We start from the raw sequence: 25,680 nt of genomic DNA, 5'->3' as shown, positions 1-25,680 counted from the left end.
AATATTCTGCTCTCAGCATATTCATCAGAAAATTTCTCACTGATATGAATAATGGTCTTGAATATGGTTTTTAAATGTTGTGGTTGAAGAATTATTTGCAAATAGTTTGTGAATAGGTAACATTGTTTTAGATAAACTGGTATTTTTTTTGTTATAATGAAGCCTGAAATCCATAGAAGCCTTTGTTTAAATACAGTACATGTTTAATCAGACTGAATACATTACTGTGGAAGCAATGTACAGACTGGACGTGCAAATAATTTATCAAGATATCACACTGTTAATTACATATGTTAGGTCATGATTTTTCATGTTAAAGATGGCTGAAGGTAAGGTAAAGCCTTTTAAGATATTAATAAAACAAACTAGAAACTCAACATTTTACTGGGATTCTAACTAGGGATGAGCGAATTTGACCCATTTTGTTTCGCCAAAATGTCGCCAACGCCCATTAAGGTCTATGGGCATCAAAAAAATATTGCCTAGCGGTGAATTTTTTTTTGACGTGCGTAATTTTTTCTTTTGACGCACAACGCCATACAAGTCTATGGGTGTCTTTCCACGACAAAACAAGGCAAAAGAAATTGCCTATCCCTAATTCTAACTTAAATGTTAAGCTTCCATATTTTTAGAGTAGAACCGCACAGGCTGAGTAGAATAAAGCCACATCTTAGAACATACTGGAATATCCCCAAAAGGTGACATTAAGTAGGCTGAAAACAGTTAATATATTTTTAAATTCAGCCAGTTTGAAGTCAATGCATGTCGCCCCAAACAAGCTTTTTTGGCTTATTACATGTTACTGCAATCCTACCAAATCCAATCAATCAAAAAACAAATAACATGGTTGATCAATGAAACCAATCAGCAGGTGTATAGAGTCATTGACCCAGACAGAAAAGGTTGCGGCTGCATAGCTATCCAAGTTACTCGCTTGTTGGTTGATTGGTCAGATTATCAATCTGGCCATCAGAGAAAAGCTGAAAAAGGATGAACAATGAAGATTCATAATATAAAAATATGTAAAAATATTTAATCATAAAATATTGTTTGTATTTATGAAAATGTTTCTAGTTCTAGCTGAATGCTTAATGCATTTTTAAAATATCACACAGCCGTTGTTTTTAGACATTTCAGTGCTTGCACATGTATATTTGGAGGACAGTTGCTATAGTGAAGAGCTGGAATCCTGATTTTACCTATTTAGATACTTGTATTATCTGAATTAACAGAAACTTCCTGCTTATAATGATAATAATTGTTGCAGATAATCACCTTTGTGAATAGGGCATCATTTGGTGAAAAAATTAATTTCTGGATTGCTTAATGTTCCGGTTTTTAAGCTTACTTAACATAAATTTGCAAATGTAGAGTGGCTCCTAAGAATTTCAGTTATGCATAAATGAAGGATTTAGAGAATTATTGCTAAGATTTTTTTAATGATCTATTTGTTTGAATAATACAGTTTTGAGGCTTTTTGCATAAATGCTTTTTAAAACTGTTGTATTGAAATATTTTCTGTTGTTAAAGGTGCCTTACACTGCACTGGTTTATGAGACAATACATACAGTATGACAGGTGCACACAAATGTTCCATTCAAGGGCAGGTTTACTAAAATGTCAGCTGGAGAAGCTGAAAAGATTGCCAGAAGTTCTTATTTTAACACATTTATAAAGCTATTTACTGAATGATTTTTTTTGACAGTCAGGAAAGTGTTAACATAAAGACACATGGGCCAGATTTCCTAAAGGGCGAAATGGTTAACTCTAGTGACTTTTCGCCAGAAATCACATTTGGAGGGACATCGCCAATTCACTAACAATCACAGACGACAATTCGCTAGCGAAAAAGGCCATCACTAGCGTTTGTTCGCACTCTATCGCCAGGTGACTTTTCGCTCAGTCGAATGGTCGTTGCTCCTCAAATTCACTAAAATTCGGATTTCACTGAACATTACCTCTTTCACCACAGTACTTTGCCACCTCAGACCAGGCAAACTGCTAAAATGAAGCCGAAAAATGCATTAAAGTTGAAAAAAAATGCTGGCAACTTTTCTTTTTTTTTTAACCAGGATTGCCTGCAAAAGTCCCAAGTTAAACTTTTTTGGGTTAAGTTTTTTCTCCAGACATTTGAGGGCCATGGAACATTCATTTTACAGTGGGCTCTTATCTAGGGCATTATACAGTATGATCTCTTTTGTCTTTATTAAGGTTCCTTGATTTAATAAAAATGTATTAAAGTCGATGGGCGTTTTTTTTATGATGGTGACTTTTTTGCCGGCGACAATGTCATTGACTTTAATGCACATTGGAATTGTTGATGGCATCAGAATTGTCACCGGTGCCAAATTTGATGCCCAAAAATTGACGCCGGCGTCAAAATTCGCAGTTCGCAAATTATTCCTCATTTCTCAGGAAATTCCGAGGCGGGACAAATTCACCCATCACTATTTCTTATGTTGCCAAAACCTAATAAATATGTGAATGAAAAGCATGAAACAGGAGGGTGATTTAGACAAGCTGTTTGTCTTGAGATTATCTGATCACCATCTAAAGGTCCAGATTGCATTAAGGGGAACCCTACATTTCCTCATGGAAGAAAACTGGAAAAATCTTCACACATGGATCCCCCTCATCTTTATATTTGCATCAATTTGGGGGGCTCCAGATTACATTGTCAGTGGCAGAACCCACTCCCTGACTAGGGACCCTTGTATTGCAAGAAAATGAACAAACAAAAGACTATTTAATTCCAAGGTTTTATGTCACCACACAGTGAACTTACAAAGTCCTTGTTGGGATGTAATAATTGATCATGAAATATAAGGTTCCATGGCTTGGTAACATAAGCCCCATATTTAGACCATAACTTGGTCTATTGGCTATTGGACTGGGCGCTTATTGATCTGATAGTTTATTTCTTGTTATGTTACGTATGTTGCACAACTTTAAATTCTTTACAGCTTTTAGTCGGTTTTAAGTAGGTTGAAGAGTTTGCCGAAGGTAATGGTGTGACAAACAATTTTGTACGTCTACTTTTTACATGATTTATTTATAATGATCAAGAAGATGACATGACATAATTGCAGATATATACGATGCCTGTTCTCTATTTCTTTTTCATTCCATTCCATTGTGATTATTTTACAATGCAGCATGAGGTGCTACACTTTAATTTACAGCCAAATAATTATATTTATTGTATGTAAATCATTACTGTATCACAACCAGCATAAAGTATTTTTCAGTATTTTTTTGACCAGCAGTTCAACTTTCAGTACAAAAATGCACATTTCATTGTTCTAAAGTGTTCAGATAAGTTAAGAGTTGTCTAACCTGAATCCCACCAGCTCCATCCCTTTGACAACATCATAACATTCCCTTGACAGAAAAATTAAGTGGCCTCAGGGCATTCCAGTTTAAATTATATAGTAATTCTGGAGCTGGAGGGTCCCAGCCTGTCAAATTCAAGGTTCATAATGATGGCAGCTTCAGTTTTTCAACAACATAAGTCATCATGTGAATTATATTTAGAAACACAGAAAGAGAGGGTTTTTTCACAACTTTGATGGAGATTTTAAGGTGGTTCTCTGAAGAGGAAAACAAAAATTAATCTAAATAGGAGAACCAAAAAATAAATCAATCTAGGACTTAGATGATTATGTTGTCTATGCACACATAATCTTTTTAAACTACTCTTCATGAGAGAGAGAGAGAGAGAGAGAGAGAGAGAGAGAGAGATAAGACCAAGGTAGGTCAACAGATCTGTACATATTTCTTACATAGTGAGGATATTACTTAAAGCAAAACGATAACCCCAAAATGAATACTTAAGCAACAGATAGTTTATATCAAATTAAGTGACATATGAAAGAATCTTACCAAACTGGAATATTTATTTTAGTGAAAACTGCCCTTTTGCATCTCTTGCCTTTAACCACCATTTCGTGATGGTCTCTGCTGCCTCAGAGATCACCTGACCAGAAATAGCACAGCTCTGTAACAGGAAGAAGTGTGGAAGCAAAAAATACAACTCTGTCTGTTAATTGGCTCATGTGACCTAACAAGTATAGTTTGTTTGGTATGTATGTGTGCACAGTGAATCGTACGATCCCAGGAGGCGGCCCTTATTTTTTAAAATGGCAATTTTCTATTTATGATTACCCAATGGCACATAATACTAAAATAGTATATTATTATGAAAATGATTTATTAACATGAAGCAGGGTTTTACATATGGGCTGTTTTATGCAATATATTTTTATATAGACCTACATTGTTTGGGGGGGTATAGTTTTCCTTTAATAACAGAAGGACATTACATTGCATTCTGTTGTTCTTAAAATATAGGTTGCATTTGAAGCTATTCAAAACCAGCGTTTCGGTGACATAGCAATAGATGACATTGGCCTGTTTCCCGGAAGCTGTAATGAAAGTGGTTTTCCTGAACCAACACGCGTTCCTACCGTTCCAACTACTGCTCTCCTGCCGTGTAAGTACATTGCGCACTCATTTTTTATTTAATAATATTCTTAATTATCTACATCAATAGTTGCATCTCATAGCTATTAATGTTCACTGGTTTATGAGTCAAATCCATTCCTCAGTCCCCTTGGTAGATATTATACCAGGCTATGCATTTGGATCATGTTTTAGAGGCAGTTATTTTGACAGATGGTAACTCTGAGTCGTAAGAGATGTGGAGTGGGATAATTGGCTGTGTTGACTTCGAAATTCATAAAATAAATCTGTCTTCTTTGGTTGACTCTCAATTTTCAGTGATGTGCACTTTTCTTGTAGATGATATTTGCCATTAACACAAGACTATAATAAGAGCTTCATTTATATTATTCTACCAGAGCATGACACCTTCTGCCATAAATTTGGCAGATTATATTTATAACTGTCATGACTATATTTATTGAATAAACGTGTGTTTTAATTTCATGGCTTTGTAGAAAATTTGTAGACAGCAGACAGAAGGTAGCAATTTAGTTGAAGACTACATTAAGGGGTTTATTTATCATAATCCTAATTCTGAATATTTAATTTTAAATGTCAGACCAAACTAGAATACATAATTTGACTTTATTTATTATTAAAAAAAAGCTCAATTTAATTTGATCTGAGAAAAACCAGATAAAATCTAGCAACAACACAAATTGTATGAATTTTTTAAGAATTTTTTTTGGGGCTTTTTCCAGAAGTACATATTTTTTGGATTTTTGCCTGAAATCGTTGGAATTTTGGGCTTATTCCAGTGCAGGCCAGAGAAACTTTCAAAGAGGATAGGGACCTCTCCCCTTGACTTATATACAACCATGGCAGGTCTGAGATGGCAGATTTTCAGGTTTGGAGTTTTTGCAGCCTCGGGGTATAAAAAAATCATATTTTTCCATAAAAAAAAATATTTTCCATTAAAAGTTTTAATTTCATAGTAAAAATTTTTGCTAGTTTTTAGCATTTGGACTTTAATAAATAACCCCCTTCATGTGTACTTGATCCCACCAACTTGATTCTTCAGAACACACCTTAGGAGGTTACTTATGACCTAATCATCATCATCATCATCATTTATTTATATAGCGCTGTCAAGATACGCAGTGCTTTATAATAAAATGCGTTAGGAGATTATTTATGTCCTAATAAAAAATGTTTCCTTTAATTTTTAAAACTTTTTTAAACTCTCACTACTGTCTCTATTTTTGATGGCTCTCACACTCATTTGTGATTACTGGCCTATTTATAATCACATGACCAAGTAATGGTATTGGTAATTGTTTGGTAAATATTGGTAAAAAAATATCCACATTTTTAGATGTATCTTCTGAACAGGACTGATTAATTCCAAGCCAGAAAATTATTGTCCAAATGTTTTTTATTTACATTCCACTCAAGGCATAATGATTCAGATGGGCGTTATGGCTCAGTTATGCTGCTCAGCTTGATTGAGTGCTAATGTCCCATCAACACTATATATGTTGCACTGCTCAAACACACTAAACACTAATCAAACACACAATGACACATTTACAGCTTGGATACATATATATTGTTATGTTATATGTTGTTAAAAAGTTTCTTAAAAGTCAGAAAAACTTTGATGAATTCAAAAAAGTACTGAACTTTTGTGAATCCTTCTGTTTTGCTCATTTCAATCTTTCAGAAATCTGCTGCTATGTTAATGTGTTTTTGTTGTAAGACTCCAACTCATGTAAAATAAATAGAAATTACAGCAACTGTAAATTTAAGAAAAAATACAGTTTTTTTCCCAAGATAATGATATGTGTTTTCAATGTCCATTTAAGATAAAACTGGCTTTAATTTTGTATACCGATTCCTAAAGTGCATGTCTTAATAAACATGCAAAAGTGAACCCAATGGTCGTAATTTTCTAAAGTATTAGAGCAACAATAACACCAAAAAATGGAAATCTTTTAAAGTAATGAAACCATAATGTACTATTGTGCTGCACTGGTAAAACTTCAGAAACTTGACAATAGTTTGTATAAACAAGTTGCTGTGTAGCCATGGGGGCAGCCATTCAAGTACAGGATACACAGTAGATAACAGATAAGTACTACTATAGTTTATATAAACAAGCTGCTGTGTAGCCATGGGGCAGCCATTCAAGCACAGGATACACAGTAGATAACAGATAAGTACTACTATAGTTTATATAAACAAGCTGCTGTGTAGCCATGGGGGCAGCCAGTCAAGCACAGGATACACAGTAGATAACAGATAAGTACTACTATAGTTTATATAAACAAGCTGCTGTGTAGCCATGGGGGCAGCCATTCAAGCACAGGATACACAGTAGATAACAGATAAGTACTACTATAGTTTATAAAAACAAGCTGTAAAGCTGTAGGTCTCTACATGTAGAAATGCAGAAGATGCATATTCCACAGGCACAGGCCACATTCTTTAGTAACAACTGAATATAAATGGCGAATGAGCCCCATTTCAGTATTCTATAAGTATTGTATATTGCATATTTTCACTCTGCATTGTCTGAGTCTGCATAAAGTTAAAAGTAACTGATCTTTAAGGTTGGTCACGTCTAGCTAATACATAATTACTAATAATGCAGACTAGTGCCTAGCAAGCATTTTCACCCTTTCCTGAATAAAATTGTAATTTCAGAAAATAAGCAGCACTTCTCGTTCAATATATTTGTCAACTTTACTTAAAGTGATAGTCATCAAATATAATGAATTGTTGAAACATGGTAAATGTCATTACGGCGACATTACTTGTTTTTCCACTTTGTCCATAAACGTCCCTTCTCTTCAGGGTGTAATACCTAGTCATTACATGTCAGTCATTGTCGCAAATTATGTCTTTCTCCCTCCTAATCTTCTCAGTTTTTTAGATCCTTTTATGCACCAAGATTGTGTTTTATCGATATTTGTCACTCAGTATCTCAGCAGCCCTTTCTATCACAGCTTTGATGGGACATTTAAGGTGGTTCAGTGAAGATAAAAAAAAAAAACTGCTGTGAAGCAATAAATAAGAACACCAAAAAATAAATTGATCTCAGTGTTTATGGTCTATAGATAAGAAGAATATTTATACCACTACTTGTTTCAAATAAACAAAATGAGTTATATTACCAACATTTTAGCCTCATCTGATATGTTGCTCAAGCTGACAAACATGAATGATAAGTATAGTTCTAAACTTTTCCCCAAATTTCTAATTCAAAAACACCAAGCTAAATTGTATGTTGATGTAAACAACATAATACGTATATTTATTATAAACAGCATTATCAGTATATATTCAGTTTCTTATGGATAGAATAATTGCAAACCATCTAGTTTATAATTAGCCCTGTTGGACTCCATAGAGTTACTCAGAAAGTAAATCACCTGATGATGTTTTATCCCATCATATTGGCCTTCCCCTCCAAAGACACCTCTCCAATCCATAATGAACACTGCTGCGAGGCTCATACACCTCAGCAACCGCCATTCTGTCAATCCCTGCACTGACTTCCGCCACCTTTCAGAATCAAATTAATGACCCTGACATTTAAAGCACTTCATAACTCTGCCCCACCCTACATCTCTGAACTCATCTCTATATACTCACCCAACCACTTACTACGCTCCTCTACTGACCTGCTACTCAACTCTTCTCTCATTATCTTCTCACATGCTCGCATTCAAGACTTTGCAAGGGCTGCACCCCTCCTCTGGAACTCTCTCCCACGGTCTGTCCGACTTTCTGCCAACCTTTCTGCTTTCAAGAAATCTCTTAAAACGCACTTCTTTCGAGAAGCCTACCCTCACTCTGCTTAAAGCTTCGAGTAGGACCCTATAATCCTATTGTATGCTGTAAACCCTTCTTTGTTATTCACCATTTGTTCCCCCTTTGTTAAAAACTAAGCAACGCACTGTATAACTTTGTGATATATAAATAAATGATGATGATGATGATATAATATAATAATAATAATTGTATATTTGTATAAGTGTATATATCCACATTTTTTTAAAAATCCCATTTCCCATGAGACTATAGGATTAAGTACTCAGTTATACATTTTTGATGTCAGATGTCATGCAGCCTGGGTTTTTCACCTTTTTCTAAATACAAAGCACAGCAGTCTGTAAGTACAGGACCCTGCTGCACCCTGCAGGCAATGCTAGCAGTGCAAGTCTTTGCACTTCATACTTGAGTACAAAGACCTTTACCTAGGGTGCAACATACAGTGCATATTGCAAAAAACATGGTACTGTATGCCCTGCACTTTGCACAACTGCGTGTGTTGAATAGACAGAGAATGTGTGCAACTACCACAGCAAAGTGCTAAAATGGAAGCAAAAATGACCATACACTGATACCCAATACAAATATACTTTCTCTTATGCATGCTCCAAAAAACTTGCGGTAGTGCTAATGCACCCATCCTTTTCTGATGAATTGCACTCAAATAGAATACATTGACACAGGGATGACTGGACTTACCTTTAGCTTTAATTTTTCTTTAACTTTAATGCTAAAGAACCCCCCAATCCTGTGATTTGACAAACAGATGCAAATTTGTGTCCGTGTTAGTGTTTTACGTGCATGGTGGACCAAGTTTTACCCATAGCTACAATTACATCATATAACAATTTGCTTTCTGCTACGTCAGTAACTGAGGCTTAGAATGTCAGCCATAAAGCATGAGACAGTTTCTGTTTTTTGGAAGGAAAATAGAAAGACATGGGCAAAAAAAATAATAAATACTGTCAGATTCAAACCTGAAATCTATTTATGTATTAAAAATATTATTATATTATTATATATTATTGCATTTTAATCTTTTGTTGCCTTTGACCTTTAACAGCTGATTGCGGGGGACCTACTGAACTATGGGAGCCTAATGTTACATTTCATTCTATGAACTACCCACAAAATTACCCAAATCTGGCTTCATGTAAGTTCTCTATCTCTTCCTCTGAATATTTTGTTCTCTCAAGTTGAACATTTTAAATATCAAGTATGCAATAAACTGTAATACATAGTTAGTACTTGTCATCGTTTAGATGATTGCATTGAAGAAGACTTGTGATGATTGCTGTATGTTGATCATGAAAACACACTCCACTTTATTTAAATGTTTGCAATAATAATATGAGTGCGCCAATAACATTCTAAAGTACATTTCACAATAAAACGTTTCTATAGGACCTGTAATTGGCATATGTATAACTTTCTCTGTGTGCTACTGAAGTAAAAAAAAGGAATAAGTATTAATCATATGGGCAAAGTCTTCTCCAGTTACCCAGAACAATTAGTAAACAGGTTTTATGGCTCTAATTCATTAACAACAAAGACTCGTGCAATAAAGTCTGCAGAACTTATAAGAAGATATGATGGGAAATGCTACTAGAATCTTATATAATTCAAGCATTTGGCTTCTGTTATTTTATCATTATAAACTATTTTTAACAACAGATTTGGACAATCTTGAGGCAAAATTCTGTATAATTCTGTATATTTATTAAATGATTACTAAATTAATAACTAGTGATGGGCGAATTTGCGCCGTTTCGTGGGAAAATTTGCGAAACGGCGCCAGTGTCTCGTTTTTGATGCCGGTGCCCGTTTTTGACGCCGAGGCCCGTTTTTTTTACGCCGAATTTTGGGCGAATTTTTGCGAATCGCGTACATTCACCGCAAATTCGTGCCTGGCAAATAAATTCGCCCATCACTATTGCTAACAACTCATTGCTCTCCCAAAATTGACCTAACAGAAGTCATGTAGGCATTGAAGGCAGAGCTTGCCTTTGCTGTGTTTACAGGGTCAGACTGGGGGGTCTGGGGGCCCACTGGGCTGCCACCTCAGGTGTACCTCACCCCCTTAGGGGCCCTGCCCCAGTCTTGAGCTCCAGAGTCTGCAACCCTCCCCTTCTGTACTTTGCGTCCACAGGGGGAGGTCAGGGGGAGCGTGGCGAGTGTCCACAGTTTTCAGCGGGGAGCGTGTCTGGGTTGGCAGGGATCACTGGGTTTTTTCCCGGTGTCCTACCAGCCCAGTCCAACCCTGGGTGCATATACATACAGGTGAAAGGAAGATGGACATAGGTCCCCCCTGTCAAGTATAAAGAAGGTGCCAAGTGCAGGACTGTGCATTTTTGATTTGGTGCAAGGTGCAGAGGACATTTCCCAAACACAAGTAATCAGTGGCTAAGTACTAAGGGTCACAGTGCTTTCTTTAGCACTTGTTCACTTTTTTATGTAGCTACTGAATTATAGATCTAAAAAAATATTCGTAAGGATCTGAGCAGTGGGGAAGAGATGAAACCCTTTTATGAAGCTGATTCGTGTGCCTCTACATGTAAGATGAACTTAAAACTGTAACTCTGAAACACCTCAGTAGACCTTTCCAGTTCAATACGTATGGCTCTAAACCATTCTGAATACTCAAGCAAAGCCTTACTAGAGATTTATAGAGAAACAAAAGTACAGTATTTTTTTTTTCTATCCCACAACTCATTGTACCTTTTCATACAAGAAAGATCTTTATTAACTTAGGGTTGCAAAATCTGTTGTCCACAAACCTCCCTATTTCTTCTCAATTAAAGCGGATCCCCCTATAATCCTATAAACTATATAACTAGCATTCACAGTATTTTTTCCCAAGTAATTATTCTTGTAAAGGGATAAAGCACCAACCCCCTGCTTGACTTCATTAGCAACACTGCTTCATCTAGGAATTAATAGCCCTCTTTACAATCTGTCCTTAAGCCAGTTCTCTAACCTTAAGGTCTAGGTTTCTGTTCACCTCCTCGTAGAAGATTACATCGGTCTGGCAAAATGTATGATCTATTCTTTCTAAATCTATTATTACTAACATCATAATTTAGGACAAAAATATCAAACATACATTTAGTTCAAACTATTTGTCTACATGAAACCTGACTCAGAGGTTAACAAGATGAGAATGGGTTTGTCTGTTAAATAATGGTACCTAATTAACAATTTGCTGCCTTATTATACTGCATTAGCCATTTGGCAATTTACTGCCACCCTACCAGATATTCATGGAATAATGGAAAAAGTAAAGTGTTTTGGTTTTACAAGTTCTAGTCTCTTTTGAGCTCTAGACCACTTTAGTAGCCTGTGTAATGTTTTACAATAGACCTGGACTTCAAATTAATTGCAAAAATAGAATCCAGTAATTTTTTAATCCTTTCTCCTGGAACATAAGTGCTTCTTGAGAAGACTTTCCAAGATTCTCCCTTATTTAAATAATTAGCTATAACTGAAACGTAGGCAATATTCAAAATTATTAATTTTTTTACTCCTTTTTTCTTCTTCATCTTTTGATCTAATATATTGGACCTTATACTGATAAACAACATTAATGCATGTTGTGTTACTAAACAAAACAATGGAACAGATTTAGGTAACATAGGTGCTGCATTGTACCTTTGCAGTAATGCCTATAGCAACCAATGAGATGTTGCTGCTTCATTTAAAATTTGTAGCGACAGATGAAACTAATTGCTGATTGGTTGCTTCTGCAATTTAGTGCTAATGTTAGTAATTCAGCCCCATCGCAATGTTTACACTGAGACACAAACACTTGTATACTGCATCTAATACTGCTTCACCATTTATTTTAGTAAGTGAACAGAAAGAAAAGGCTTTAATCAGGCAGCTGTACCTTCTTTTCTGATGTGGTCTTTAAATTATAGTTATTACTTAGCTTTGCTGTATAGGAAAGCAGAAGAGTAATAATGTTGTATTGTATAGAATCTCAGCAATGTTCTCTGCTCTGCATCGCTAGACTAAATGAGTGCCATAACTAAAACAGAATCATGCCAACAAGATATAAATAGGAGGCTTTCAGCACTGCTAATTTACAGTACATGATCGACATTGTCGTGCCATATATGATGCCAATTTTGGGCCAATGTGGGCTCGCCAATGAATCAAGTGCAATGATGCATCGTCTGCTCTGATTATTCCATTTCTAGTTACTTTCTGCCGAAGGCCAGGTCAGTTTTTATTGATCTCTGTCAGTGGTCATTAACCCCTTGACATCAGAAAAGGAATGAGGTGCAACGTTTTGAAAAGATCAGGTCAGCAGGGGATTTGAGAGTTGCAGGCCAATTTATATCTATCTGCAGTAAATGCACAATGAATGCATTTACTGCAGATAGATATATGACATGGCCATTTAACCTCTTTACTGTTGACAATATAAATATATAGTATTACTGTAATACATTATTAAAAAAAAAAAAAAAAAAAAAATATATATATATATATATATATATATATATATATAGTACCTGCTATTGCATGAGAAATTTAAAACTGCACATGAGACATGTGGTTTTGAGTAAACATGTGGGAAATTGAAGCTCAGCATCTGTGAATGTGAACATGCTTAAATCTGGGGGCATGGTAGACAAAGTTTTGCAAACAGAAAGTATTTGTTGTCTTTATACCAAATGAGAGGACTTCAAAATACAATAAAGTGAGTATGTGCCCTGAGTATGTGCTCCAAGCTTTGCTAGGCCACTGTATTTTTTTTTGTTTAACCAAAATTATCTGTGGATGTTCTTGTGGGTAAAGGGATGGGTCCTGATGAGTTCTATAGCATTATTTTATATATATATATACAGTATATATATATATATATATATATATATATATATATATATATATATATATATATATATATATATATATATATATATATACTGTATATATATATATATATATATATATATAGCATTATGAAAAAAGGAGCTAATTGATTGGGCCACAGTTACCTCTTTAATCAGTGGCTTTCTCCCCAAATACCTCCTGTGAAATCTTGTTGGTTTAATAAGCGTGTAAAAGGGATAGATACAAGATTTGTAAGTACAGTGTTAATGGAATAGGTCACTATAACTACCATCTGTCATAATCCAGTGTTCCTTGTAGCAAGAGGGAAATCTTCAAAAAAGGTGTAAACCTTATTTGCATGCAATTCAACAAGAAAAGGCTTCAGGGCGTATCCACTGAAACCATTTATGGTCACACACTAGTGCTTCCTTAACTCACAGAAAGCACTAAGTAATCCCTCTCATTCTTGAGAGGTCAAATAGCTACACCATGGCCTGTGGAATCTTGTGGATGCAACAAGAAATAAAAAGTAACCTCATGCTGACACACTGTGCAAGATGGCAGTGTCCATAGCTCCGTCATGATGCAGTGGGGGCATGATCTCACTTCAGCTCTTTTCGGCACAACAATTAAATGTAATGCCAGGGATCTGGGTTCAATGCCCAAATATAGGTTCTACTCCTGAGTGTTCCTGGATAGTGATGAGCAAATCTGGAAACATTTTGGAATTGAGTCAATGGGCCTCAACAGTTTTTTCTCACTCCAAATGTATTAAAGTCAATGGGCATTTTTTCTTCTGGTGACAATTTTGCCTTTGTCGCAGCTACATTTTTTGCGGAGGATTTTTCCTGACTATACTGATTGCTGCTTGCCCTTGACTTATTGCCTGGATTGTGACATTGATCTATTTTACCCCTGGACTTTTATCTGCTAATCTGCACAGCAGCTCCTTCCTTGGTCCTGATTCAAACCCTAAAAGTCCCATCAGGTCTTGACACACACACAAATGCACACATACTGTATAAAGATACTGTATAATATATTTATATATACAATCAGGAGCTTCAAATGAAACATCCATGATCCCTAAAGAAATATAGGTTAGCACGAGTCTTCCCACTGTAAATATACCTAGAAATCCATCCTAGTAAATCACTGAAAAGATAACAATCTGGGACAGACTGAACTCTGCCATTGACACTATATATGCAGTTTTTTATATTGCATAAACATTGTACATCACTAAAGTTAACTTTATTCATAGGGCCTGAATGCATCCCTGCATGCATCTTTACAACAGAATAAATATAAGAATGTTTTAACTGAAACCTACAAGAGTTAGTTTTAATTTGATTACCGGGTATCACAAAACAAGAAAAAAGGGGAACAAAAGCAAAAATAGCTGCCAGATATTGTAGGACTGGTATTAATGTAGAAACAAATATGTTGGCATACTCACATTGTTATTCATATAAGTGGGCACAACTATTTTATTTTGATCAGGAAGCCTCATTCTCAAGTCATAAATGACGATGAATGACCAAATTATGATCAAAATGTGTAGGTTGACAATATTGTGCCAAAGAAAGCTATACATACATGGGTATGTTTTCTACAAAGACAATACATAAGATATAAAGTAGAACTATGATTTTACGTTTCCCAGAGGGCTTGTCAAAACAGCATAAATACCGGGAAAATATAAAATCCTCAGCAAGCAGCTGGGCGGCATGCCGCCCTAGGCCTGGGTCTTTGTGGCCTTGCCACAAATCCGGGCCTGATGGGACCATGACAAAATGGTGTCAGTTCCTGAAAATGTAAAATCTGTGTAGTATAATCAAGGTTCATCTATAAATAAAAATAAGATGGGATATAAAACAATTATATTTTTGTCATATAAAACGGCGAAAATCACACGACGTTCGAATCATACAAATTTTTCAGATTTCTACCTGAAAACTCTGATTTTTTCATATTTTTTTCCGAAAACCACAAAATTGTCTGTGCAGATCAAGATAGGACTTCTTCTATTGACTTATATATAACCTCCGCAAAGTCTAAGAAGCTGAATTTTCAGATTCTGTCTTTTTCCATCCTCAGGGTATAATAAATCACAAAAAAATTCAGGGGTTTTTTGCACAAAAAAATTCAGATTTTATAGCAAAAAAATGAGAATTTTTTTTTTGAATACTGTTTTGTTGCATGCCCATTTCTATCACAAGGGGAAAAAAAATGATCCACCAATAAGGCACTAAAGTGTCACTGTTGCACCCACCTTTTCGACACGTATGACTATCGTACATTGTCTTAATTTTTAGCATGCAGCATAGTTGTCCTTACACCATATAGACAAGCTGTCATACTATATCTATCCAAAAGCCCACAAGCTAAAATTAAGTTATGTAGTACAGATTCAGCAGATTGTACCCATGTTGCAGTTTAGAAGCATATTAAAAGTCACTGAGGCCTTCTGCAGCTGGTTCTTATTATATTCTGTTCTGGACACAGCAGTACAAAACTTTGTTCTTAATGTATTCTATATCCCAGGTGTTTGTGTCCCAGTTACAGGGGACAATAAAAGATGTTCAAGCACCTGCTTAAATAGCAGCCTCATTTGAATTTACACATCAATTTAAAATGATAAGAAAAACAGTTTAATCTTGATATTTGCTTAAAAAAAGCATACACATAATTATTTTGAAGTATTCTTTGTTTTTTTTTTCTTGAAATAAGATTTTGGAGAAAAAGAAAACCTCCTGGGGTGTATTTTTTTTTTTTCAAAATACACACATTGTTCCTGCAGCACACTTATTCACCACCTAAAGAAGAAAGGGTTGCACCTGTGAAGTTTGAAAGGAATATTGATCTTGTTAATAGTATAACTAATAGACTTGCTCAACCAGAGCATCTGTTGGGTCAAGTAGTAACTCTAAAAAACAGATGCAGTCCAGGTATACAACTTTGACCATATATTACTTGTAATATTACAAATTCAAAGGATTAACATTTGTAAAGTCCTTTATTCAATATCTATTGGATCTAGATGGAACTAGTACAGGCCCAAAGGAATTCATTCCCTACGGCATCTGTGAGGTTCCCTATGCAACGTCTATTGCACCTCATTGCAAAAATAGAGATTCAGCATCAATATGGTCAACTTGTACCTTCACAAACAAGTTCAGCCTCTGTTGGGTCCAGTTATGCAAGTACAAACATAGATTTAGCATCTGTAAGGTCCTTTATTTCACTGCTATGGAGTCACCAAATATCAGCACAAAAAGAGACTCGGCTTCAGAGATTTGACCATTTAAACAAGCAAAACACAGTTAAGGCACCTGTGAGGTCCATTATGAGATCAACTACTACCAGCACAAAAAGAAATTGCCCTCTATGGGGTCCAGTCTACAATGAGTGATGAGCAAACCTGTTCCATTTGAAAAAAAAAAAAATCCATGCAAAATACAGTACATTGAAGTCAACACATGGTTTTCACTGCAACATTTTTCCCAAAAACTACATTGTGGGTCAATGGTAAAAGGTGGTGTTTCCCTGCACGGCAAAGGTGAATAAATAGTTAAAGTGTAAGATATCTCTTATGTGTGTATGTATATAGGCATGGGACCAGTTATACAGAATGCTCGGGGTCTGGGGTTTTTTGGATAATGGAACTTTTCTGTAATTCTGAGCTTTCTAGATTACTTGTTTCCAGATAAAGGGATCCTATACCTGTATTTTTATTTATTTAGTGCTACTAGAGAACGCAGCACTGTACAGCAGAACAATAAATACATTAACTTAATAGAACAAATAGGGGGTCATTACAATAATACAGGTATGGGACCTGTTACCCAGAATGCTCGGGACCTGGGGGTTTCCGGATAATGGATCTTTCTGTAATTTGGGTCTTCATGCCTTAAGTCTACTAGAAATTCATTTAAAAATTAAATAAACCCAATAGACTGGTTTTGCTTCCAATAAGGATTAATTGTATCTTAGTTGGGATCAGGTACAAGCTACGGTTTTATTATTACAGAGAAAAAGGAAATCATTTTTAAAAATTTGGATTATGTGGATAAAATGGAGTCTATGGGAGACAGCCATTCCATAATTCGGAGCTATTTTGGATATCCAGTCTCAGGAAATTCTTTATCTAGATGTTTCTGCCAAATTCCATAGTGTCTTGTTTCAAAATTATTCTTAATTATGTTTATTTTTGTTAAAAGAAGCATGGGTCTGGGCCAGATTACAAGTCTCCTTTCCTCCAGCACAGAGTTATTTTTTTCTGCCAAGTGACAAAAGCAGAGAAAGTCCCAGCTGTTGCAAGAACAACACACAAGACTTAGATTATAATATATGTGGAGTCCAGAGCTAAAAGCTTTGCCTGTGCTACTGTATAATCCCTTTAGTTCCAGCAATGTCCATAACATGAAAGAAATAATAGTTATTAGTGCATCAGGTTACAGTATATATTCCGACATGCCCCCATTAACGGAATGTGCATTATTCTAATACCGCCTTACGAATACCTCACTTTTCTTTATTGTCCACTTGTTTTTACAAAAAAAAAAAGAAGGGAGGGAGAAAAGCTTTCAGCAAAAAGAATCATTTTGTTTCATAACAATGGAATAAAAATGAAGATGCAAGCCATTTTATAATCTCCCAATTTTCCCTGGAGGAGAAAGCAAGCTTTTAAAGCACTTCTCTTGTCATAAGATGTGCTTTTCCCTTGGTTTTCAGCTTAATGGATGGACGAAGCTGCCATTATTAAAAACAAAATATATAAATATATAAATGCAGCATGGTCATCTCAAACGTAATGCCACGAGCCACGACTATAAGTTCTATGCCATTCTAATCAAGTCTGTTAATTTTCACAGCACAACAATGAGTATAATCAAACCTGTCCCTGCTATAAAGTATATTTATTATTCCTAGAAAAGATGAGCTTCTGGCAGATGTAAACCAAATTATTTTATGTCCATTCCATTTGTCATATTTTATACTTACAGACACTATGATCAAGATGCATAAAACTTTTTTTTTATATATATATATATATTTTATCACTTGATAAGCCTGATGGATAGATAGATAGATAGATAGATAGATGATAGATTGATAGATAGACAGACAGACAGACAGACAGACAGATAGATAGATAGATGACAAATAGATAGATGACAAACAGATAGATAGATAGATAGATAGATAGATAGATAGATAGATAGATAGATAGATAGATGACAGATAGATAGATGACAAATAGATAGATAGATAGATAGATAGATAGATAGATAGATAGATGATAGACAGACAGACAGACAGATGGACGGACGGACAGATAGATGATGGATGGATGGATAAATCGGTAGATAGATAGATAGACAGACAGACAGATAGACGATGGATGGATAGATCGGTAGATAGATGACAGATAGATGATATATAGATAGATTGATAGATAGATAGATAGATAGATAGATAGATAGATAGATAGATAATGGATGGGTGGATGGATAGAAATGGATATTCTTTTGTTCTTTCTTATGACTTTCTACATCCACCTTATCCCTTTTAGTTACACATAGTTGAAAGAGTGCATCATTTAGCATAGAGATGGGAGTATATCTATAGATGAGCACTTGTTAAAAAGCAACCTGCTACTGTAAATTGACTGGAACTTGGTGGAATTTAGTTGTACCTCTCACTGTATATAAATTATCTGGTGCCGTACTGATTAATTCAACTGCATCATTGTCACAAAGTACTTTCTCTACTCTCCATTTTTAACCTGTATCTGTTTTACTATATAACTGCTGGAAGTGCCCTCTATGCTTTATAGAATCCTAACAAAGCAAGAAGGCCATACTAAGTGTGGTTGGTGAGCCTGCTGATAGAGTGTGAGTTAATGCATTCATATTCACATACACAGCAACACATTATAAGAGTGGATGAAGCTGTTATCTGCTTCACTCATGAAAATGATTTAGCCTAATTGGAAGGTTAACTCTGTCTCTGGTGGGTTTAGTGGATCACCTTCAACCAAATAAAACAATAGTGTCACTGTAATGCCCCATAGTGATATATGTTACAATGTGGTGGATTTTGATCTGGCATATTTGTGTGTGGTCAGTTGGCAGCAGCGCAGCTTTGGTCCTCCTATGATTTATGTCTTTGTCTCAAGGTTTATACAAGAAGTATGCAATTTGACTCATCCAGGCCAGCTTAAAGGGATTATTAGTAAATGCAGAAGCAAATGCAGCTGAGTTAAAATGGGCACAATGCTTGATGTATTGACACCATTCATTAATGCATGCTTCCTGCATCCCTGTATAGTTGCACAATATGTCAATGGGGCTCATTTATCAATGCTGGGCAAATTTGCCCATGGACATATTCTTATAGCAGCCAAACAGTGATTATCTTTTTAAAGCTAGCTGCAAGTAGACCAATGAATGCAACAGGGAAACATCATTTTATCATGAGAAACAGAAGTGAAGCCAGCCTGATTTACTACCAAACAATTGTGTTTTGATGCATTATATTCTCCAGGTACATAATTATAATTCCAGGCCACAATTATGCTGGAATTATAGGGGGAATGCTGCATTATGAGAAAAAACCCCATAGTGATTTGTGTCTGAAATTGCACTTTGTACATTGTGCTTGTGGTCATATATGGGCCTTTATGTGTTTCCAGTACCCTGTATTTCAACACAGTAATTTCCCAAAATCCAATTAAGCATAATATCTACAACATTTAGGGGGTTCTTTATCATAATCAAAAAAACAAAAAAATTAGACCGCTCCAGCTCAGCGATCTTCCCTTCGTCCAGGTGCTCAATCGACAGTGTCCCCGCTGTAAGTACAACAAAAACTCCACAGGCAGACGGCACTTCTGGATAGATTTATTGGGAAAGAAACCGCCTAATGCATTTTGGGATTGTATCCTTTAATCATAAGGTTATTTATCATAATCCGAATTTTATGATTATTGCATTAAAAAAAGTTCAACCAAACTAAAATCCATGATTTGACCTTATTTATTATTAAAAAAAAAAAAGCTTGACTTAATTGGATCGGGGGAAAAACTGTATAAAATCGAGTGGAGACCAAATCTATGATTTTATTTTGATTTTTTTCGATTGATTCTTTCAGTTTTTTTCTCGAAAAGCACCATATTTTGGATTTTTGCCTGAAAAGCCAGAAATACTCAGATTTTCAGGCTAATTCCAGAGCAGAACACAGAAACTTCCAAATAGGATACGGACTTCTCGCATTGACTTATATACAACCTCAACAGGTCTGAGATGGCAGATTTTTGGATTCAGACTTTTTGCAGCCTCAGGGTATAATAAATCACAACAAAAATTAGGGTTTTTAAATAGCAGTTAACCCTTTGCAATCCAGGGCCCTGAATCCCTTTTGTGAATGAAAAGTACTGGGAACTAGGATTTACAGCAAACATTGAGGAGCAATCCTCAGGGGATTTCCACTAGGGAAAATAAAACACACAGTTTGCATCAAAACAAATATAAACTTTATGTAAAACTGTAAACTATAACTGTAAAAGCAAATCACATGATATAACTCTGCTCTGGGGAACCTGTGTTTACTATCAACCCCTGGCACAGTCTCTTAGTGCCACAGTCCCACATTCCACTCAAGGTGGATAAATGTAGAATAAATCTGGTCAGTTCAATGTCCATTCACCTAGAGCACTTATGTCCCTAGGTACCGCTACCTGCCCCAAGGTAACCTTTGGAGTTGGAAGCTGTTCCCACAAGGCAGGTACACAAGCAAGACTTGTCCTCACCTTGGGGAAACACAGTGGCCAAAGTATCCACAGGCTGGAGTTATAAACTCTCCCTGAAGCTCAACTTCCCAAAAACAGGGCAAAATGCAGCCCTTTCCTTTTTCTTCTCCCTGGAAAATCCTTTCAAGCATCACTGTCACACTCCACAGATCTGGATCTCTCTGGCTGCTGCAGCAAGGATCCCTTTATAAGCTCTGTCTGTAACCCTGTACTTTTTGCTCCAAAGTCAGGCACTCCCCCTCTTCCAGGGATGCACTGGGGCATCCAGCCAATAGGATGGCTCTCCAACCTGTAACTGGGATGGATGATGTCACTGACAGAAAAACAGGGAAAGGCTTTGTCTGATCCCCTACAGGACTTTTATAAATATAGTCTCCAATGCTTCAAATGCATTTAGTGATATTTTGGGTTTCAGCATTTTATTAGGAGAGTTATTTGAGAAATATGTCATTTTATGCTTGAAATACATTTCATCTTTTCCTATTAAATATTGAAATACAGTACTATGGCCTGCAGAGTTTCAAAGGGTTAACCTGTAATTAATGTTTTGTTTGCCACTCCACTTTCTCTTTAGGTGTTTGGTACTTGAATGCGGCACCAGGGAAAAATATCCAGCTTCACTTTCAAGTTTTTAACCTGGAAAATATATATGATACTGTAGAGATTAGAGACGGCAGAGGACCTAATTCATTGTTGCTGGGTAAGTATCCTGCTGTAGTGAAATCTTGCTTTCAGAAAACACAGAGACAGATCTAGCTCTTTTCTGAGTCACTGAGAACCAAGAACTGATATATTGCAAGCTGTGATGGAAAAAGAGAAAAAAAAATACTATGTGCCGCAGTGCAGAAGTTCTGGCCAGACTTTGTATATAAGAAACAAAATCAGGTCGCAAAGTTCATCTCTCCCATGATCACTACTTGCTGAGAAGAAGTTTCTTGATGGTAGTAGTTTGATGGGGGGACCCTTGACAATATGATAAGACAGGAAAGAATAATATGGCTTTGTGAAAAGACAAGTAAAAGCTGATTATTAGTTCAGAAATGAGATGGGCTGTTATTTCTAATTAATTCCAATGCACATTGCAACCTTCATGAGGATCAGAGTAAATTTACTTTTTTTAATTCTTCTTGTCTATTTTTTATTGTTTAATATGTAATTGGTACTGTTGCCACTCATTTATTTTTTTCCCCTCAAGTGAATATCAGGGGATTGTAGGCAGTAATAAAAACATTTATAAATTCCATTGACAAATACCACTACATAGACTATATATATATGATTTACATTTAACATACAAGAGGTAAAAGAAAATTGTACAATGTTTTACATCAGTCCTAACCCCTCCTAAATGTGGTGCTTTAACCTAGAGGTGTATTGTAAGGGCCAAACAATATGAAAGGATCCATTATCTGGAAACCCATTATCCAGAAAGCTGTGAATTATGAGAAGGCCCATAGACTCAATGTATCCAAATAATTCAAATATGTAAAAATGATTTCCTTGTTCTTTTTGATTATAAACCAGTAGCTTGTACGTGATCTAAACTAATTAATCCTTATTGGAAGCAAAATCAGCTTAGTGGGTTTATTTAATGTTTACAGGATTTTCTAGTAGACTTAAGGGGGTATATTTATCAAAAAGGGAAGTTAGAGATCGCCACAGTCCTCTATAGTGAAAAATTCCATTTCTATGGGATTTTACAAAGAGTATTTAACAATGGGTGAAAGTGAGAGTGGCAAAATTTCCATCTAGAGGACTGTGGCGACCTCTAACTTCACCTTTTGATAAATATACCCCATGGTATGAAGATCTAAATTACAGAAATATCCTTTATCCAGAAAACCCCAGTTCAAGCATTCTGAATAGCAGTTCCCATACCTGTAGTTATCCCAAAGGCAAAGAATGCTCTGTATGATTTGGTGTCAGTAAATGTGTAGGATTTATGCTGATTGAATTATGCAAATTAAATGGGGTAAACACATGTATAAAAATGTAAATTCATTTAAAAAACTGCTGAGAAAGAAACAGTTGCAGGAAAAACAAAAGAAGGAGACATATACCACCCACTACTATGGGAATCAAGCTATCATGCCTCACTGCCAGTGGTTTACTACTCCCCATTCATGGCTCACAATTGCCCAAATAAAATACGATATGTGAGAGATAAGTTCATCAAGTTGATGTTGCCCCCCAAAAAGAAAAACCAAAGCCGCTTAAATGGCATGACATGTGTTGAACTGGGTATTTACAACTCTGTATAGTCAAAGCAAAACTGGACATTTGCAGGACCCTAAAGTCACCTCTTATTCTGCTAGAAATAAAGCCAAATGATTAATGTTTACAGTACGGTTAATAGAAAAAGTTATAACAAAGGGGACATTTCTAGAAAATCCAACAAAAAGGGTAGCATTGCATTGCCAGTATTGCATGTAACTGTAATTAGTGAAAACCTGTCTTTATTAGATGCTTCCCTTATTTTTAATGAGCTGGTTACCTCAGACCACAAGCTTAGTTGTTCTGTATACGAAAGTCATGACATTTTGTATGTATGTTTTTTAAAGGGTGCTTGTTTAATTGCACAAATGTGGACACTATAATTAATTCTCCAGTGGGTCAACTTTTATAGGTCATAGTTACCATTTAAATTTAAGTAACACTGAAGTATATTGTATTTTCAAAATAATTAGGGAGATATTTTATAAATAATTATTTACCAATAGTTCCTACTTATCAATACAATATTCTGGTAAATATAAATAAAATACAATAGAATACACTTTGCATTCCATAAAAGCATACTTGAGAACACAGTACTGTACTACACAATACAATTTGTCTTTCAAATAGACCCCCACGGTGCAATCACACTGAGATCACTAATTGTGATCTCATGCCCCACATCTCATTCCTAAAACCTAAAGGATATATTTATCTTCTTTGAGTAAAATACTTTTCTTTTCTAGAAAGCAGGAATGCGCTGAACCCTAAATTTTTGGGTTTTGGGCATTTCTTGAATTTAGAGTAGTGATTTTACCTGAATACATAACCAAATATGAAGCCTTCAGCAGCACTGGAAATGCAGAAGTGCCAGCGGGAAAACCCAATGTGTACACACCAATTTTTTTCAATTAGATAGGGTTTGGATTCGGTTCAGTCAGGATCTTGGATTCGCCACATCCAAAAGTTGCTTAAGAGTTGCTATAGCTCAGAGTTGGGGGATTCATTGCATCCCTCATTTTGATTAGGCTTACAGCTAGATATTAAAAAATGTTTTGTGGGATTTGCTTCCACTCATATATAAGAGAGAGGTTGTGTATTGAGGCAAGGAGTAGTCCTGGGCACAGAATAGTTTTGAATCATCCTTAAAGCGTTCAGTGGGGTTGAGTTCAGGTTTGCAGGACATTCTTTCTACTCTAGTAATGAGCGAACCTTTCCCATTTTGCTTAAACAAAAAAATTTGTGAAATTTCAGGAACTTTTTTGTCCAAATGCATTAAAGTCAATGGGCGTTTTTTTTTATGGCAATTTTTTTTTATCTCGGCAACAATTTTGTTGCAGCGACATTTTGTTGTTGTGGCAAAATTTTCCACAGCAAATTTTTACACAGTTTCGTGAAAAAATTCAAAAGTGCATAATTTTTACTCAAATCCATGCCTGACGGATACATTTACTCATCACTATTCTACTCCCATGTCTCCAACCCGATTCCGCATGAACCTCATTTTCTTAATTGGGTTAAACATGAATGATCCTTCCCTCAACTTTTGCAGCAAAGTAGTACAGACTTATCAAAAATATCATAGTGTTGGCTTGAAAAGACAATATCAGTAATTATAAAGGGGTATTTATCAGGGGCATAACTATAGAGGAAGCAGACCCTGCTGCTGCAGGGGGGCCCAGGAGATATAGGGGCCCTATGTGGCCCTAATTCATATACAGTTCCAATAAATTTTGGTAAAACAAGTCAACAAGTAAAATTTGGTAAAAACAAGTCAACCGCTAGAAATTTTGGGGACCAGAAAAATAATTTGTTATGGGGCCCAGTAAAATCTAATTATGCTTCTGGTATTTACATATTTGTGGCCATAAAGTTAATTTTCCTTATGGATGCAGTAGAGGAAAATTCTTCTTCTATTTCCCTAAGGACTGTGTGTGTTAGAGTGTTTCTTAAACACCAATATGTCTCATCCATGTACAGTATATCCAGGCAATCCTCCAGCCTCTGACTGAACGAGTCCTTCCTTAGTAATAACAAGCACTGAGAGCTTAGCAAAGCAGACCTTTCACCATTTAACACTTTCTGCTTATTAGCAGGTGAACGGTGTTCTTTCTTCCGTCAGTGAATGCTAGAGGGAGATACAGTATTACAGCATATCCTGTCAAACAGGGGATCCACAGCAGTACATTTTAACAAGTCTGAAAGATGTTGCAGTAATGTTTATTATTGATGGAAAAGGAAAAGAGAAAGAGCTTTTACTTTTGGAAACAATTCAGCTAGAAATCCATTGTAAACATGTCAGCAAACATTTTAATATAGTCATATCCGCTCACTGCATTATTTAAAAAAAATAATAATTTAGGTGAAAAAAGTTGGAAATGTCATATTGTACAGCCAAACACATTAAATAGTTGCTTGAAAGGTTTTTTATTTATTTATTATATAGCCAGCAGCCTAAAAGAAATGAATTAAAGAAACAAGGCTCCCTTTTCTCACTACATGGCACTACAAAAACCATTCTTTCTTTA

General features: G+C 35.7%; 1 protein-coding gene across 2 annotated transcripts in view; it reads left to right on the top strand.

Moving 5' to 3' along the window:
* LOC108709213 (enteropeptidase) overlaps positions 1-25,680 on the top strand; it is a 163,199-nt gene that overhangs the window by 71,374 nt on the left and 66,145 nt on the right. For both annotated transcript variants that reach the window (XM_041583376.1, XM_018248858.2), the window contains exons 14-16: positions 4,351-4,492; positions 9,344-9,433; positions 21,510-21,635. In XM_041583376.1, coding sequence (XP_041439310.1) covers positions 4,351-4,492; positions 9,344-9,433; positions 21,510-21,635 — 358 coding nt within the window. The remainder of the gene's footprint in view (positions 1-4,350; positions 4,493-9,343; positions 9,434-21,509; positions 21,636-25,680) is intronic.

The sequence above is a fragment of the Xenopus laevis genome, chromosome 2S, assembly GCF_017654675.1.
Source record: "Xenopus laevis strain J_2021 chromosome 2S, Xenopus_laevis_v10.1, whole genome shotgun sequence".
Classification (NCBI taxonomy): Eukaryota; Metazoa; Chordata; class Amphibia; order Anura; family Pipidae; genus Xenopus; species Xenopus laevis.
The sequence above is the reverse complement of the archived record's forward strand: the minus strand, read 5'-3'. Positions and strand labels throughout refer to the sequence as shown.